Consider the following 18,309-nt stretch of genomic DNA (forward strand, 5'->3'; position numbering starts at 1 on the left):
CTCTGGAGCATTTGTTTTTATTTTTCTTTCTGATGAACAACATTCTCACAGGAGTGAAGTGCTGTCCTATTGTTGTCTTTATTTGCATTTCTCTCACAGTCAATGACTGAGCATTTTTTCATGTCTGCTGGCCTTTTGGATCTTTTCTTTGGTGACTATTCTGTTCATATCTTCTCCCCACTTGTGGATAAGGTCATTTTGTTGTTGTTGCTAAGTTTGGTGAGACATCTGTATATTTTCATGATGAGCCTTTTGTTTGATGTATGAAAGACCTTCTCCTGTCCTTTAAAGAGTCTTTTTGTTTGAGTGGTGGTTTCATTTGCTGTGCAGAAGCTTTTCTTTTCTTTTTTTTTAAAAAATATTTATTTTATTTATTTATTCCCTTTTGTTGCCCTTGTTGTTTTATTGTTGTAGTTATTATTGTTGTTGTCATTGTTGGATAGGACAGAGAGAAATGGAGAGAGGAGGGGAAGACAGAGAGGAGGAGAGAAAGATAGACACCTACAGACCTGCTTCACTGCCTGTGAAGCGACTCCCCTGCAGGTGGGGAGCCGGGGTTCGAACTGGGATCTTTATGCCGGTCCTTGTGCTTTGCGCCACCTGCGCTTAACCCGCTGCGCTACAGCCCGACTCCCGTGCAGAAGCTTTTCAATTTGATGTAGTTCCATTGGTTTATTTTTTTTGTCTTCCCTGCAACTGGATTTGTGTCATTGTCATTGAAGATGCCTGTAAAACTTAGATGGAAGAGAGTCCTACGAATATTTTCCTCTAAGTATTTGATAGTTTCTGGTGGGACAGCTGAGTCCTTTATCCCTTTGGCATTTACTTTTGTGTATGTGACCTTCAAAATGACTAATCATTATTCATTCAAATATATTTTGAATGGATGAGTGAATAAATGAATAGGCAAAAAGTATGCTAGTGGTGTGGGAGGTGGGCTGTGGCCCACCTGTTAAGCACATTTAATACTATGAGCAAGGTTTGGGGTTTGAATCCCCAGTCCCTACCTCCTGGGGGAATGCTTCATGAGAGATGAAGCAAGTCTGCAGTTGTCTTTCTCTCTCTCTCCCTCCCATTCCTCTCTCAAATTCTCTGTTTTATCCAATAATAATAGAGAGGAGCGGGGGTCGGATAAGATTAAGGATCCCAGTTGGAGACCCAGGCTCCCCACCTGAAGGAGAGTTGTTTTACAGGCGATGAAGCAGGTCTGCAGGTGTCTATCTTTCTCTCTCCCTCTCTGTCTTCCCCTCCCCTCTCCATTTCTCTTTGTCCTATCCAACAATAAACGACATCAACAACAATAATGACCACAACAAGGCTACAACAACAAGGGCAACAAAAAAGGGAAAAATGGCCTGCAGGAGCAGTGGATTCATGGTACAGGCACTGAGCCCAAGCAATAACCCTGAAGCCCCCCCCCAAATAATAATAATAGAGAGGAAGAAAAAAAAAGGCTTCTGGAAGCAATGGATTCATAGTGGTGGTACCCCAGTGATCACACTGCTGGAATAATAATAATAATAATAATAATAATAATAATAATAATAAATGGCAATCTGTGACTTTCAATTTTTAGTGCTTGGAAGTCTAGCCTGGATGAGTTTAACACCTGCAGAGTTATTGTTACTGGAGGGAATAACTAAGGGTGCTTGGGCAATGTTTGAGAATGAGTAGTGACCAGGAACCTTTCTGGTGAGCAAATAGAAAGGAGCTAATTCAAGATAGATAGTGTGGGAAGGAGTTAAATGGAGGGAGGGGTATCTGTAAAGGAACTGAAACAGAACATCTGTCAGATTGGCATCTTCCTCTTCACCTTTGCTAGCCTCTGAACTCCTTTGGGTTTGCCTTTTATGGTCTTTCCTCACCTGTTCTTAACAAGAGTTGCTGAGGGGGCCAGGCAGTAGCACAGTGGGTTCAGTGCACATGGCGCGAAGCTCAAGGTCCAGTGTAAACATCCTGGTTCGAGCCCCCAGCTTCCTACCTGCAAGGGGAGTCGCTTCACAGGTGGTGAAGCAGGTCTTCAGGTGTCTAGTTTTCTCACCCCCTCTCTGTCTTCCCCTCCTCTCTCCATTTCTCTCTGTCCTATCCAGTAACAAGGACAACATCGATGGCAACAATAATGACAACAGCAAGGGCAACAAAATGGGAAAAATAGCCTCCAGTAGGAGCAGTGGATTCCTAGTGCAGGCACCAAGCTGAGCTGCAGTAATGACCCTGGAAACAAAAAAACAAAAACAAAAAAAACAGTTGCGGAGAAGACTGAGGAATTGTTAGCAGGTGAAGAAGTCACTTGGCCAGGCAGTTTTAAGTTAAACTAAATGCCAAGCTGTAGTGTGATGTTCTGCCCTTCCAGGGGAGACCTTCTAAATGATGAATCATCTTAAGCCGACGTAACATGGTATTCCCTGGTGCAGATAATTCACTAATAGCTTGGGTTTCCTGCTCCAAAGTCTGCCAGCATTGCTTCTGGATTCAGTTGGAGGGTTGGCTGGGTTAAACTAAGGGGAAGCCAAAATGGTCTTTAAAAAAAAAATTATCTCCTTTTTGTTGCCCTTGTTGTTTTTATTGTTGTTGTAGTTATTATTGTTGATGTCATTCTTGTTGGATAGAACAGAGAGGAGGGGAAGACAGAGAAGGGGAGAGAAAGATACCTGCACACCTGCTTCACCGCTTGTAAGGTGACCTCCCTGCAGGTGGGGAGCTGGGGGCTCAAACCGGGTTCCTCACGCTGGTCCTTGTGCTTTGCGTCAAGTGCGCTTAACCCGCTGCGCTACCACCTAACTCCCTAAAATGGTCTTTTTAAGAAGAAAGTTGGGCACGTGGCACAAAGCACAAGGACCGGTGTAAGGATCCCGCTTCAAACCCCCGGCTCCCCACCTGCAGGGGAATCTCTTCACAGGTGGTGAAGCAGGTCTGCAGGTGTCTTTCTCTCCTCCTCTTTGGCTTCCCCTCCTCTTTCCATTTCTCTCTGTCCTATGCAACAAGGACAACAATAATAACTACAACAATAAAAGAAGAAGAAGAAGGAGGAGAAGGAGAAGGAGAAGGAGAAGGAGAAGGAGAAGGAGAAGGAGAAGGAGAAGGAGAAGAAGAAGAAGAAGAAGAAGAAGAAGAAGAAGAAGAAGAAGAAGAAGAAGAAGAAGAAGAAGAAGAAGAAGAAGAATGTTGGGAGCAGCTGCCCTAAACTTCAAAAGAATGGATGGTACAAAGAAAGATGTGACCTTCAATGCTTGAGACCACAGGATTTTGTGTTCCTCTTCTTCGTCAAACATAGTCAAGAAAATGTCTGGCCAGTGATTGTGTTTTAAGACAAATTACAATTTGCCAAATTCTTTTGTAAGCTATTTTTTTAGAAGCAGGGAATAAATGTTGATAGGATACAGATTTTTTTTTTGTCTAAATATACAAACATTCTTACAGTTTCTCAAATGGGAGCCAAGTGGTAGTGTACTTGGCTGAGTGCACGTACAAGGACCCAGGTTCTCAGCAGTTAATAGTAAGAGTATAAATATTTAAATGAAATCAGAAACTTGCCTCCTGCACGTGGTGCTAAATGTTGAGCTCTTCACTTTGCCTCGGTGTGGTGCCATCTGTATCTCTGTATTCAAGTGCTTGGCATATAGTGGGAGTTCCCAAACATTTGGCAAACGAGGGAAGAGATAAGCCAATAGCATTAAAAATGCATACCAATTTGCATTAATGTTGTGCAAAACCCCTGACATTTTAACATTTTCTCATCACTCATCTGTCAAAGGATTACTGTCAAACATATATAAAGATATATAGATCAATAACAACAGTTAAATTTTAAAAGTGAGCAAAAAATCTGAACAGATTCTCTTCATGTGTATATATGTATACTTTTATTTATTTATTGCCACCAGGATTATTTCTGAGGCTCAGTGCCTGTACAACAAACTGACTGCTTCTGACAGCCATTTCTTTCTCTCTTTCTTCCTTTCTTTTTCTTTATTGGATAGGATAGAGAGACACTGAGGGGGGAGAGGAAGATAGAGACAGTGAGAGACAGGGAGATACCTGCAGTACTTCCCTCACTACCTGTGAAGTCCCCCTCCACCCCCCACTGCAGATAGGGACCAGGGGCTTGAACCCATGTTTTGGAACATAGTAACATGAACTTAACCAAGTGTGCCACTGACTGGCCCTTTAGTCTGTCTTCAAAAGAAAATATACACTTGGTTTGCAGTTATATGAGGGAATGTTCCATTTCACCTATCATGAAAGAAATGCACATTATAATGATAACAAGAACCACCTCACCCCCTGTGAGAATGGCCTACATCAGCAATACAGGAAATGACATGTGTTGGTGAGAACAGGACCCCTGTTACCCTCAGTGGGAATGCAAAATGTTGCAGCCCATATGGAAAACAATTTGAGGAATCTTTAAACAAGTGAGAAGGAACCTTAGGATTCAGCAGTGCCACTCTTAGGCCTATAGCAAAGTACATTAAAATAATAACTTGAAGGGCCATATGCACTGCTATATTTACAGCTACATTATTCATAATGACGAAGAATGGGAAGAAAATCAAAGACCTACAGACAAGAAAACCGGATCAGAAAGCTATAGGAATGGGACCAGGCACTGGAGTACCTGGCTGAGAGCACATATTACAAAGAAGCGGATGGGTATACAGTTAGCAGAATACTATTCTGCACTTAAAAGTGAAATTATATCATTTGGGACAAAATGGATGGAATGGAGGTGATTATGTGTAGTGAAGTAAAAAAAGGAAAAAAAATGAGGAGAGGCTAAGGAGAGAACTCCTGAGTGTTTTAGCTCATGTGGAATTTGGAGAGTTTAAATACATGAACTTACAAGAAGAAAGAGAAAGAAAAGAACAACAAGGAGGAGAGAGAGGAGGAGGAGGAGAAGAAGGAAGAAGAAGGCGGGGAAGGGGAGTGGGAAAGGGAGGAGGAGGGGAAGGGAAAGAAGGAGAATAGGAGGAGGAAGAAGGAGAAAGAGCAGGAGGAGAAGGAGTAAAGAGAAGGGGGAGGAGAAGGAATAACGAGCAGGAGGAAGAGGAGGAGGAGGGTGTGAGGAGGAGGGGGAGGGGAGCAGTGGTGGCAACAAACTGTTCCCAAGACTGATGAGGAGATTATGGTGGTTACCATTGGGGTGAGGGGTGGGGGCACAGGGCTTCAGTGCTGAGTGCAGTGTGGATCTGGACTCCTGTAAGCTTATCATCTTGTAAGCCAGTATTCAATAACGAATAAAATGATTAAAAATGACCATTACTAGAAACAGATAGTTGGTTATAACTCATAGAATCCTAAACCTTCTATTTCTTTTGCTAAAAAGACAAAGCATAACTTTGCACTGCTTGTTCTCAAAACTTGTTATCAATAAGAAATTGATTTCATGAGAAATGCATGTGTTTGCAAAGACTTGCAATGTAACAGGACCCGTTTTCTAAAAACTGGCTATTCCTTTGCAATCTCATCTTCTTTCTTTTTAGAAATATTTATTTATTCCCTTTTGTTTTTATTGCCCTTGTTGTTTTATTATTGTAGTTGTTACTGTTATTGATGCCTTTATTGGTGGATAGGACAGAGAGAAATGGAGAGAGGAGGGGAAGACAAGAGAGGAGGAGAGAAAGACAGACAGCTGTTCCCTGGGGCCTGAGCTGATGAGATCCCAGTAACAGACATCACACAATCCTCTCACCCGAGGTGAGCTGTCGGAATATTCTTTGCTTAAAACATAGCCTTTGCTTTGATATCATCAAAACATTTAGGGTCAAGGTCCCCAAGTCTTCAGTTTACAACATTACTAAAAAAGATTCAGTAACTGAGGAGCTGAGTAGTGGTGCACCTGGTTAAGCACTCACATGGCAGTGCACAGGGTTCAAGCCCCTGGTCCCCACCTGCAGGGGGAAAGCTTCACAAGTGGTGAAGGTGTCTTCACCACTAACAGTTGTACACCAAGGCATCTATTATCTCTTGTTACTACTGTCCTAGGTTTTGGAATGATGACAGACTTATCTAGTGTGTGTCATTACATAATAATGATAAGCTCTCTGTATTTTCTCTTTTCTTTTTTTCTTTGAACTCATTGCCTAAAAAACACTTAGCACGGGAAGCTTGAAAAAGAACCTTAATAACCAGTTTGCTTAGTAATCTTGAGAATTACAAATGACATTAGGCATGAAAATATGTGATAGAGTAGCTGGCATGTATTAAGGACTCTGTACATGTCAGCCACCATTATTGTTTTTTTTTTTTTATTAAAGAAAGGATTAATTAACAAAACCATAGGGTAGGAGGGGTACAACTCCACACAATTCCCACCGCCCAATCTCCATATCCCACCCCCTCCCCCGATAGCTTTCCCATTCTCTATCCCTCTGGGAGCATGGACCCAGGGTCGTTGAGGGTTGCAGACGGTAGAAGGTCTGGCTTCTGTAATTGCTTCCTCGCTGAACATGGGCGTTGACTGGTCGGTCCATACTCCCAGTCTGCCCCTCTCTTTCCCTAGTAGGATGGGTCTCTGGGGAAGCTGAGCTCCAAGCCACCATTATTGTTAATGGCCACTACTTAATTGCCCTAATGCTGCTGTCATTAGTAGCAGTCATCACTGCCAAATAATGAGACCAAGTGGGGCTTATATTGGGAAGATAAAATGGTTTATAGAAAGCAGTGTGAGGTTAAAGAAATACTAGAACTAGTTAAAGAAATACTAGAACTAGGGAGATGAGAGAAAGCTAGTAGTGAGCAAGGTGTCTGAATTTACACTGTGAGAGATGAAGCGTTCTGAGTCATGGCATGGAGAATCCACGTGTAAGGCGAGGAAGGTGAGACCAGAGGCTGGAGAGGAAGATGGGAACTGAAGCTCATTAGCACTATGGAGGTCAGAGAAGTCTGGGGAAAATCATCAAGTCGTTCAGGAAACTGTGGAGCTCTCTGAGGAAGACAGCATGGCCTGCACAGGCAGGGATGCTTGTGAGGGAATGCTGTAACCACTATTCATCAAAGGAAACAGGAACTGGAAAACTTGCTGGCAGGGTACGGCCATACCTGCTTCAAGCTCAAAACCCACCACCACATGCCGGGGCTTTGGTGCCAGCGGAAGCTGTAGATTTATAGTGTCTCTCCTTCCCTGTCTGTCTCTATTTTTCTCTTCCTTTCTTCCTCTCTTTTTTCCCTTTCTCTCTTTCTCTTTCTTTTTTTTTTTTAATTTTTAAAAAGTATTTATTTATTTATCACTTTTTGTTGCCCTTTTTTATTGTAATTATTGTTGATGTTGCCGTTGTTGGATAGGACAGAGAGAAATGGAGAGAGGAGGGGAAGACAGAGGGGGAGAGAAAGATAGACACCGCCTGTGAAGGGATGCCCTGGAGGTGGGGAGCTGGGGACTTGAACCAGGATCCTTAAGCTGGTCCTTGCGCTTTGCACCACCTGCGCTTAACCCACTGCACTACCAACTCCCTCTCTTTCTCTTTTTTTCTTCCTCTCTCTTTCTTTCTTTCTTTCTTATCCTTCCTTCCTTTCTCTCTCTTTCTTTATCTCTTCCTTCCTTCCTTCCTTCCTTCCTTTCTTTCTTTCTTTCTTTCTTTCTTTCTTTCTTTCTTTCTTTCTTTCTTTCTTTCTTACTTTCCCAGAGCACTGCTCAGCTCTGGCTTATGGTGGTGTGGGAGACTGAACCTAAGGCTATGGATGCTCCAGCATGAGAGTCTCTTTGAATAACCATTATGCTGTCTACCCCTACCCTCTCTATCACTTTCTGTCTGAATGAACAAAGCTGGTCTGAGAAAGAGGAAGAGTTCACTGGTAGGGCACATGATTTATCACCACATGGGATACAACTTAGTGCCAGAGGGAGTTCTGTCTCTGTCTCTGAGTTTGAAAGCATCCCAGAGTAGTGAAATCATACATGTACTAGGCTTTAGCTCTGGAAGAAAAGTAAGAAAAAAAAGGGGGGAAAAAAGCTGTGATGGATGGAATACCGTATGAGTGTGTAACTCAAAACAAAATAGAAACCCTGAGTTTGTTGGTTGGCTGAGAGTCTCTCTGGCTCCTATGTTTTGGGCAAAACTATTAAAAATATTTCATTTATTTATTATTGTTGTTGGGTAGAGACTGAGAAAAATGGAAAAGGGAGGGGGAGGGGAGACACCCACAGCAATGCTTTACCACTTGTGAAGCTTTCCCCCTGAAGGTGGGGACTAGGGGCTTGAACTGGGGACCTGATACACTGTGACATGTGTGCTCAACAAGGTGCACCAACTGCCTGGCTCCTTTGGCAGATGTAATTTGTGCTTACACCCTTACATTCCTTACACCCTTACACTCCTTACACCCTTGGTGGACTGCTCTCTGTCCTGTGATTTCAGGTTACCCTTGGTGGCCAGCAGGTGGCTCACTCTGCAGAGCTCAGAGAGCTCCCCCCCTGCAGGGGCAGTGCTGCCATCTGTTGCCTTGTCTCCCCTACTCCTCCTCCTTCCCTTCCTCCCCCTCTTCCTTGGTGGCCTTGGTTCCAGGAAGAAAGACCCCCCCTCCCTTGGAGCCACTTGCCTGATCATCACGAAATCTGTCCTCATTCTAATTTTGAATGCAAGGACTTGTGTGGTGACTCACACACTGGAAAAGCTTGAATCCCATACTGGTGACCTCAACCGTGATTCACTGATGGAAACTGGAAAGTGATTCATCTTCTTTATTCGCTCGTCCTTGAAAGTGGCTTAGAGGTCTTTGGAAGAACACTCAGCACTCAAGGAAAAGACACGAGGCCCTCCTGTGGTGACATTTGAGCAGTGACACTGAGTTGGTCATTGCATTTTGCAGCAAGCCCATGTTCCTCAGTTAATTTCCTTCTCATCTGGCTCTTGTACTGTACTGAGTTATTGCTAATAGATCAGAGAAAGTGAAGATGCTTTGAAACCAAAGGTGAGGGCTGCTACTTGTGAGTCACTGGGGTAGATGCATAGCTCTAATCTGCAAAGATTACTGGCACTTTCTCGGTGTCTGTCCACTGTCAGTGAGGAGCAATTTTCTTTTTTTTTACTTTTTAAATTATCTTTTAAAATATTTTTTATTTATTACTGCAGAGAGACAGAAACTGATGGGGGTAGATAAAGAGGACAAGAAATAGAGACACCTTCACCACTTGTGAAGCTTTCCCCCTGCAGGTAGGGACCAGGGGCTTGAAGCTACATCCTTGTGCACTGTGATGTGTGCGGTTAACCAGGTGGTCACCTCCCATCCCCCCCTTTTAAAAATATTAATTTATTCCCTTTTGTTGCCCTTATTGCTTTATTGTAGTTATTATTGATGTCATTGTCGTTGTTGGATAGGACACAGAGAAATGGAGAGAGGAGGGGAAGACAGAGAGGGGGAAAGAAAGATTGACACCTGCCGACCTGCTTCACCACTTGTGAATGGACTCCCCTGCGGGTGGGGAGCCGGGGGCTTGAACCAGGATCCTTACTCAGTTCCCTGCGCTTGGTACCACATGCATTCAACCTACTGCGTTACCGCCCAACTCCCCCCACCCCCCTTTTAAACTTATCTTTATTTATTTATTGGCTAGAGACAGCCAGAAATTGAAAGGGAAGGGGAGATAGAGAGGAAGATAGGCAGAAAGACACCTGCAGACTTGCTTCACCACTTAGAAATCCCCCTGCAGGCGAGAAACGGGGGCTCCAGGTGCACTGCCAAGGAGCCTCCAGCTCCAGTGCATTTCCTTAGCAGAATAACAAGACTGAAATGAATTCATAAGATCTTTTTCTTATGCGTAATTTAAAAAATATTTATTTATTTCCTTTTTGTTGCTCTTGTTTCCACTGTTGTAGTTATTATTGTTGTTGATGTTGTCATTGTTGGATAGGACGGAGAGAAATGGAGAGAGGAGGGGAAGACAGAGAGGGGGAGAGAAAGACAGACACCCGCAGACCTGCTTCACCACCTGTGAAGCGACTCCCCTGCAGGTGGGGAGCCGGGGGCTCGAACCGGGATCCTTAGGCCGGTCCTTGCACTTTGTGCCACATGCGTTTAACCCGCTGTGCTACCGCCCAACTCCAGAATTTATAAGATCTTAATAATGAACACAAATAACAAACAAACTGAAAAGTGAAGATGACTTCTCCTTTCATGAACCCAGAGACTGTCTGCTTTATGTCAGTAAAGGCATCGTGTGGAAGTAACACTGATACTCAGAAGGTGCATCTGGAAAGGGGGGCCACGTAACTTGGCCACCAAGTATCTATTCGCCCAGTGTGTGACCTGTCTCTTTGCTGACTAGGTTGGAACTCTTTCTGTGAATTTCCTAGGTATGTTGTTCCACATTTCATCATAGCTCTTCTAAATGAAAAATTACTGGGGGCCAGTCAGTGGTGTTAAGTGCACATTAAAGTGCCCAAGCACCCAGGTTCAAGTCCCTGGTCCCCACCTGCCAGGGGGAAGCTTCATATCTCTTTCTCTATCTCCTGCTCCCCCTCTCAATTTGTCTCTGTCTCTATCCAGTAATAAATAAATAAGAATATAAAAAAAGAAAAATATTTTTTAAAAGTTACCATATTTTATAATACCATATATATTTTGGTTTTGTGACCCTTAGTATATTCACAGTTAGAGTCCTAGCAACTTTCTCATGTCAGATTGGCACCTACTACCATTAATTTCTCCTCACCTTCTCCCTCTCTAGGACACACACACACACACACACACACACACACACACACACACATTTTGCCTCCAGGGTTATTGCTGGGGCTCAGTGCTTGTACTATAAATCCACTGCTCCTGGAGGCCATTTTTTTCCTTTTATTGTCCTTGTTATACTTATTGTTGTTGTTAGATAGGACAGAGAGAAATGGAGAGAGGAGGGGAAGACAGAGAGGAGGAGAGAAAGAGAGATACCTGCAGACCTGCTTCACCACCTGTGAAGCGACCCCCCTGCAGGTGGGATCCTTATTCTGGTCCTTGTGCTTTGTGCCATGTGCACTTAACCTGCTGTACCACCGCCCGGCCCCCAAGAGTGATTCGTTAGTAATAAATAGTCAATTCCCAAGTTGTCTGATTTATCTTTCTTGCTCTAGAATGGGTATAAGCAGCATTTTTATTGAATGTATTTTCTGGCAGTCAAAGCCCTAAACATGTTTGAACTCATTCACTCTTCACAGCAATTCTATTAGGTAAGTACTTATAATCATTATCCATATGTATGTGGGTACATATGCAAAAACCAAGTTATAGACAGTTTATTGTTTTATTATTGTTGTTTAATTTTTTAAAATTTATTCTTCTGCAGATCCATGGCCTTACCCATGAGCAATCCTACTGCTCCAGCATAACTTTTTTATCCTTTTAATTTCAGAGAGAAGGTGTGCTAGGGAAAGGGGGGGGGGCGGAAAGAGAGCATTATTCTAGCACACGCAACACCAAGGATTGAACTTGGGACCTCAAGCCTTGATGTTCAAAATGCTAGCCACAGCACCACCTCCTGGGTCTCTCATTATTCTCTCTCTCTCTGTCTCTCTCTCTCTTTAACCTAGATATTCAGAGTTTCTGTTAGCCTCCAGACAAAGAAAGGAAAAGGATATTTTCAGGCACAAGAATAATAATCAAAAGCTGTTAGTGCATGAGCGACTCAAGCTTATCCTGGACGATGAGGACTTCCTGGAGTTGTCACCATTAGCAGGCCATGACCTACCCTATGGCACCGTCCAGAATGCGGGCCTCATCACCGGTGAGACCTGGGGCTGTGTCTCTCACAGAGAAAAGAAGAGCAAGGCTTTGTTGTCTTATTTGCGGTTGATTTATCCTACTAGGTGATATGTCTCTCAAGGGCAAGGTTTTCTGCTTATCATTTTTATCACTACGTCCCTGGCATCTAGAACCTAATGATTATCTGCTATAGGAACATAAAGATATCAAGTAAATCTTCAGCTATCTGGGGTAAGAGATGGCCTACTGAACTAGACAATAAAAAACATGGCTTGTGTTGAGATGTTTCCTATGTTGTCAACCACTGGCTTTATGGATTATTATTTTTTTTATGAGAATTTTTACATTTCTCACAGAGCAACCTGTAAACCAGTATTGGGGAGGTGGAGTGGGAAAGCTGAGAACTTGTATATGCATGATTTCACCATCCCAGCCTGCTTTCATTCACACAGGGGACACCACAGCCATGTGGCATGGCACCGGAGTCACCTCTGTGTTACTACAGTGCCTCCTACATGGTGCAGGAGTTCTAATGTGGAATGCTAATGTGGCAAGACAAGTACCTTACACATGTGCCTTACACACTGAGGCCTTTGCTATATTTCTTTTTTTTTAAAGTTTCTAATTCCATGTTTTTCTTTTATTTGTTATTGGATAGAGACAAAGAGAAATTGAGAGGAGAGAGGGAGATAGGGAGGGAGACAGAGAGACACCTGTGGCCCTGCTTCACTACTCATAAAACTTTCACCCTGCAGGTGAAGACCAGGAGCTTGAACCTGGGTCCTTGTGCACATGTAATGTGTACTCTCAACCAGGTGTACTACTACCTGGCTGTGGCCTTTGTTATATTTCTGTTCTCATATTCATTTCTGTTTAATAATAATACATTGAGTGCCAACTATGGTATTGTACTTGGTGCTGGGAGATGTGATATGAATATGAATCAGTTCTTTTTTTTAAAAAATATTTATTTTTCTTTTTGTTGCCCTTGTTCTTCATTGTTGTTGTAGTTGTTGTTGTTATTGATGTGTTTGTTAGATCGGACAGAGAGAAATGGAGAGAGGAAGGGAAGACAGAGAGAGGTAGAGAAAGATAGACACCTGTGAAGCGACTCCCCTGCAGGTGGGCTTGAACCGGGATCCTAAGCCCACCTTTACACTTTGTGCCACGTGCGCCTAACCCACTGCGCTACCGCCCAACTTCCTTCATGAATCAGTTCTTATATCTAGATTTATATAATATTTGGGTCTTGAATACACATTTTATCATGTGTAAAGATCTGGATTCAAACCCCTGATCCCCACCTGCATGGGGAAGTTACATAATCAATGAAGCAGTGCTGTAGTTTTTTTTTTTAATCTCTCTCTCTGCCTACCCCTCCCAATTTCTCTTTCTTTTATCAAATAAAAGGAAGAAGAAGATAAAGAAAGAAAGAAATGGCCGCTAGGAGCAGTGGATTTGTTGAGCAGGCATCAAGCCCCAGCAATAGGCCTGTGGCAGTAAAAAACAAACAAACACAATTCCCACTTGACCTCCTGAGACTGCTCTCCAGCATTTGCTAGGTGGCCTCTTTTGCCTCCAGAGTTTTTCTGCTTCTCAAGGCCTTTATTACTATCTCAAGAATTTATCACTCTCCTCTGGCCATACTCTATGAGCTTTGTTTTTATTTATATAAGTGAGATGTTCTTGTTTAATATTATTGGGGCTTTTCTCTTTTTAAAACAAAATCAGAAAGAATGCTGCTATATTAACTCTTCAGCTAACATAGTATATTTGGCCTTGAAATAATTTGTTACTGAGATTCCTAATATATATATATATATAACATATATATATTATATATGTAATATATGTATATTACATATATATATATTCAGTACAAATCACCCATGTATTGTCAAGTTTTGTTCCTTAATCAGAGAAAGCAGTTGAGACAGTGTTCACTAACTTTTCTCTCACCTAGTTAGCAATGAATTTGTTTATTAATGTAGAGGAGTAAAAATAGTTTTCCAGTGGGTTAAGCACATGTGGCATGAAGCGCAAGGACCGGCATAAGGATCCCGGTTTGAGCCCCCGGCTCTCCACCTGCCGGGTAGTCGCTTCACAGGCGGTGAAGCAGGTCTGCAGGTGTCTGTCTTTCTCTCCCTCTCTCTCTGTCTTCCCCTCCTCTCTCCATTTCTCTCTGTCTTATCCAACAACGACTACACCAATAACAACAACAATAAGTACAACAATAAAAAAAAGTAGTTTTTCCTCCATACTTTTGAGGTTCCTTAATGAAAGATTAACAAGAGAGAAACAAATAGAAGTCTGCTAATGTGTGGACTTCATAAATATCTCATGGGAGATAGTCTATACCTCAGATTTAAATGGCCTCCTGATAGGAAAAGGGACAGTGATAGGGGTCAGATGCAGCTTCTTAGAAGGGACTCGGTGACTGGTAGGAAAGCTGAACGGGCCTCCAGAGGAAGAGTGAGGAGGTGTGGTTGTTTATGAGTTTGTCGGGCAGCAGTGCTGATTTCCACCCTTCTCACTTGTGGTAAGATTCAATCTTTTCTAGGTAAGGAAATTCGCAAGGAGTGTCTTTAGTATAACAGTTCCTTTCAGAGGATCTGTCTCTCGGAAGTCAAGAGTTCAGAGAAAGCCTGTCCCTGCAATTGCTGTTGGTTTCTTTTTAAAATATTTTATATTTATTTATTTATTCCCTTTTGTTGCCCTTGTTTTACTGTTGTAGTTATGATTGATGTCATTGTTGTTGGATAGGACAGAGAGAAGTGGAGAGAGGAGGAGAAGACAGAGGGGGAGAGAAAGACAGACACCTGCAGACCTGCTTCACTGCCTGTAAAGCAACTCCCCTGCAGGTGGGGAGACAGGGGCTCGAACCGGGATCCTTCCTCTGACCCTTGCTTTTTGCGCCACGTGCGCTTAAACCGCTGCACCACCACCCGACCCCCCGAAATAGGAATTGTTATTTGAGCCTACTTCACAATATTTGGAGTGGGAAAATGTGAATGCAGGAGAGAAGAAATGATGTTTTTTTTTTTTTAAGAAGTTTTTTTTTTTTTAATTAACCTTTATTGGATAGAAACAGTCAGAAATCAAGAAGGTAGGGGGAGATAGAGAGGGAGAGAGATAGACACCTGCAGCCCTGCTTCATCACTTGCAAAGCTTTCCCCCTGCAGGTGGGGACCAGGGGCTAGAATCTGGGTCCTTGCACACTGTAACATGTGCTCTCAACCAGGTGCACCACCGCCTGTCCCCAGAAATGATCTGTTTTGTACATGAATCCACATGTTCTTGCTGTAAGATACAGTTCATTGTGTGTCATCCTGCAGGAATTGGGAAGATCAGTGGAGTTTGGTGTATGTTAATAGCAAACGATGCAACAGTCAAAGGAGGGTCACTGTATCCAATTACAGTGAAGAAACAACTTCGAGCCCAAGAGATTGCCATTAAGAACCACCTTGTAACTGTGTACCTCGTGGATAGTGGAGGAGCATTTTTGCCGTTACAGGTAATGATAGGAATGATGAATTCATAGTTGTGGTTTGTAGGTATATAAATTATCATTGGATATTGCTCCTATATTTGTTCTAGTTGTTAAGTTTCCTCAAAAGGACAATACCGTTACTCCTCAGTCATGGAAGGATGTTTCTAGTCTGCCCTGTTCTTGATACATTGAAATGTCTCTCTCTCTTTTTCTTTTTGCCTTCAGGGTTATGGCTGGGACTTGGTACCTGCACTAGGAATCCACTGCATCTGTGGCCATTTTTTTTGGATAGGACACAGAGAAATTGGGAAAGGAAGGGAAGATGTAGGGAGAGGAGAGAAAGAATAGACACCTGCAGACCTGCTTCAACACGTGTGAAACCACCCTCCAGAATGTGGGGAGCCTGGGATTCAAACCGGGATCCCTGAGCCGGTCCTTGTGCTTCATACTATGTGCGCTTAACCAGGCAGGTGCACCACTGCCTGCTTTGTTGAAATGTTCTCTGTCAGGGGTTGAGCAGTAGCACAGCGGGTTAAGCACAGGTGGCACAAAGTGCAAGGACCGGCATAAGGATCCTGGTTCGAGTCCCGGCTCCCCACCTGCAGGGGGAATCGCTTCACAGGTGGTGAAGCAGGCCTGCAGGTGTCTGTCTTTCTCTCCCCCTCTCTGTCTTCCCCTCCTCTCTCCATTTCTCTCTGTCCTATCCAACAATGATGACAGTAATAACAACAACAAGGGCAACAAAAGGGAATAAATAAATACTTAAAACATGTTTTTAAAAAGAAATGTTCTCTGTCAGCTGTGCTATCAATAATTCTAGCTATGGAAGTGACTTAAGGAATTTATTTATTTAGCTTTGACCTTTTTATTTAATAAAGGTATCACTGAGATCTTATATAATAATTAGTAATAGTGGTATCATAGTTCACCTATATGGAATTCTGCAATCAGTTTAATTCTTTTTAACAAATGTTTTGTGAATACTTAATTTGTGTTAAATATTGTGTTTGGGACTTTGGTTATGGTAGTGAATAAGATAGGCATGTTTGAGACTATATTTTCACAGCCAAGACAGAATAATTAGCTAATTATATATATGTTATGTATTTTCAATATAGAAGCTATGGAAGCCTATGCCATGGTCTCTAACTTAGTCTAGGGTTTAAAGTACTTACTGAATTTGAATGATTGATATAGTCACTTAAGTGGGTGAACCTCATAGAGATGTTTTAAAGGGAGCCATACACAACAGAACTGTACAATTTCTTTCACCTGAAATTCAGGGATTAGCAAAACTGATAGTGGAATACTTAATCTTGGCATTTCAGTTAATACATGATATCCTACCTGTATACACAGTTATTTAATCACATCATTAATGCTGATGTACTTTAGGTGCTTTGGATCATGTAATTTCTCCATGAAAAGTAAAAGCAAATAAAAGGAACAAATCTTACTGGGCAGTGCAGAATTGTCCTCCAAAACACTGTGCTATGCTTTCCTCACTAGTAGATCTAATACACACACACACACACACACACACACACACACACACACACACACTGGGGTTATCACAGAAGCTCTGTGCACTATGACTCCAGTGCTATCCACAGTCATTTTTCCTTTTTTAAATCTTTTTGATAGAGGGTGAGAAAGGAAGAGAAAGAGACAGAAGGGATGAGAGCTGTAGCACTGCTCTGTCATTCACTAAGCTTCTCCTCTGTAGGTGAGGAGAACTCAGGGAGCCCAGGTCTTCATACTTAGCTCTGTATGCCCTTTTACTTGGTGTGCCACCATGCCACCTTCATAGCTAGCTATATGAGCTTCTGAACTTCCACATATATATATTAATATATCACAATTTTTTGTTTTTGGTGCAGTGTTAAGAAGGTGTCATGTATGTGCAATGTCACCACTCCTGGGTATTCTTTTCATTCATTTTTATTTTTATGTATTTCTTTAAACTTTTTTTTTGTTTGTTTGCATCCAGGGTTATTGTTGGGGAGGGTTGGTGCCTGCACTATGAATCCACTGCTCCTGGAGGCCATTTTTCTCATTTTGTTGCCCTTGTTGTTACCCTTGTTGTTGTCATTATTATTGTTGTTGTTATTACTGTTGTTGGATAGGACAGAGAGAAATGGAGAGAGGAGGGGAAGACAGAGTGGGGAAGAGAATGATAGACACCTGCAGACCTGCTTCACTGCCTGCGAAGTGACTCCTCTGCAGGTGGGGAGCCAGGGGCTGGAACCGGGATCCTTAAGCCGGTCCTTGTGCTTTGCTATGTGCACTTAACTCGCTGCATTACTGCCTGGCCCCCTTTCATTCATTTTTAAAGACAGACACAGAGTGATAAAGAGACACACAGGAGTGCATAGGACAGCACTGCTTAACCGTCTTATGGAGGTTCCCCCAAAGCTGTGGTGTTCCCATGTGATGTCAGACTTGTCTTGAGCCTTCTGTTATTGGCCATTTCATTTGTTTATAAGTTTGAGCTATTACAACTTGTACTGATGTGGACATAGATGAACACAGATACCTCCAGATAGGTGCTTCTGTGTTCTTTGGGTAGAGTCCTAGTATGTAGTTCAACTTATAGTTTTTTTCCCCCCAAAGAAATGGCTTCTTTCTATGTGAGCGCCATCTTGAAATGGGTGGTATAGCCTCAGTGGAGGAGAACAGTATCAGGAAAGTTCGGAGAAACTCTTGTCTTTACTTAGGAATTCATATTATCTTAAGAACAGTGAAGGCCTGAGGCTAAGAAACATTTTTCGGCCTCCCAGACCTGTGCACCTTTTTTCTAATTAACAAAGCAGTCTTTGCTTTAACTCTGTCACCTACAAAACTGTAGCTGAGGGGGACCACCCAGGTTTAAGTTTATCAGAGAACACGCCCTCTCCTTCTAAGGAACTTATTTCACTCAGAGTAAAGAGATAGTTACCCCTTGTTATACAAAGTAACCCTCTCTCCTTGATGTCTCACATCCAGGATAAATAAGCCAGGCCACCTAGTTTCTTTTTAGAATTTACTGCCATGTAAATTCTTCACTATGTATCTTAAATTTTTTTAAAAAATATTTATTTATTTATTTACATTCCCTTTTGTTGCCCTTGTTGTGTTTTCATTGTTGTTGT

The 18,309-nt window shown here is 42.5% G+C and overlaps 1 protein-coding gene across 4 annotated transcripts in view; it reads left to right on the plus strand.

Annotated features, from left to right (window-relative positions):
- LOC103115837 (methylcrotonoyl-CoA carboxylase beta chain, mitochondrial-like) overlaps positions 1-18,309 on the plus strand; it is a 95,705-nt gene that overhangs the window by 37,096 nt on the left and 40,300 nt on the right. For all 4 annotated transcript variants that reach the window (XM_016189363.2, XM_060206397.1, XM_060206398.1 and 1 more), the window contains 2 exons: positions 11,517-11,710; positions 15,024-15,202. In XM_016189363.2, coding sequence (XP_016044849.2) covers positions 11,517-11,710; positions 15,024-15,202 — 373 coding nt within the window. The remainder of the gene's footprint in view (positions 1-11,516; positions 11,711-15,023; positions 15,203-18,309) is intronic.

The sequence above is a fragment of the Erinaceus europaeus genome, chromosome 13 (assembly GCF_950295315.1).
Source record: "Erinaceus europaeus chromosome 13, mEriEur2.1, whole genome shotgun sequence".
NCBI lineage: Eukaryota > Metazoa > Chordata > Mammalia > Eulipotyphla > Erinaceidae > Erinaceus > Erinaceus europaeus.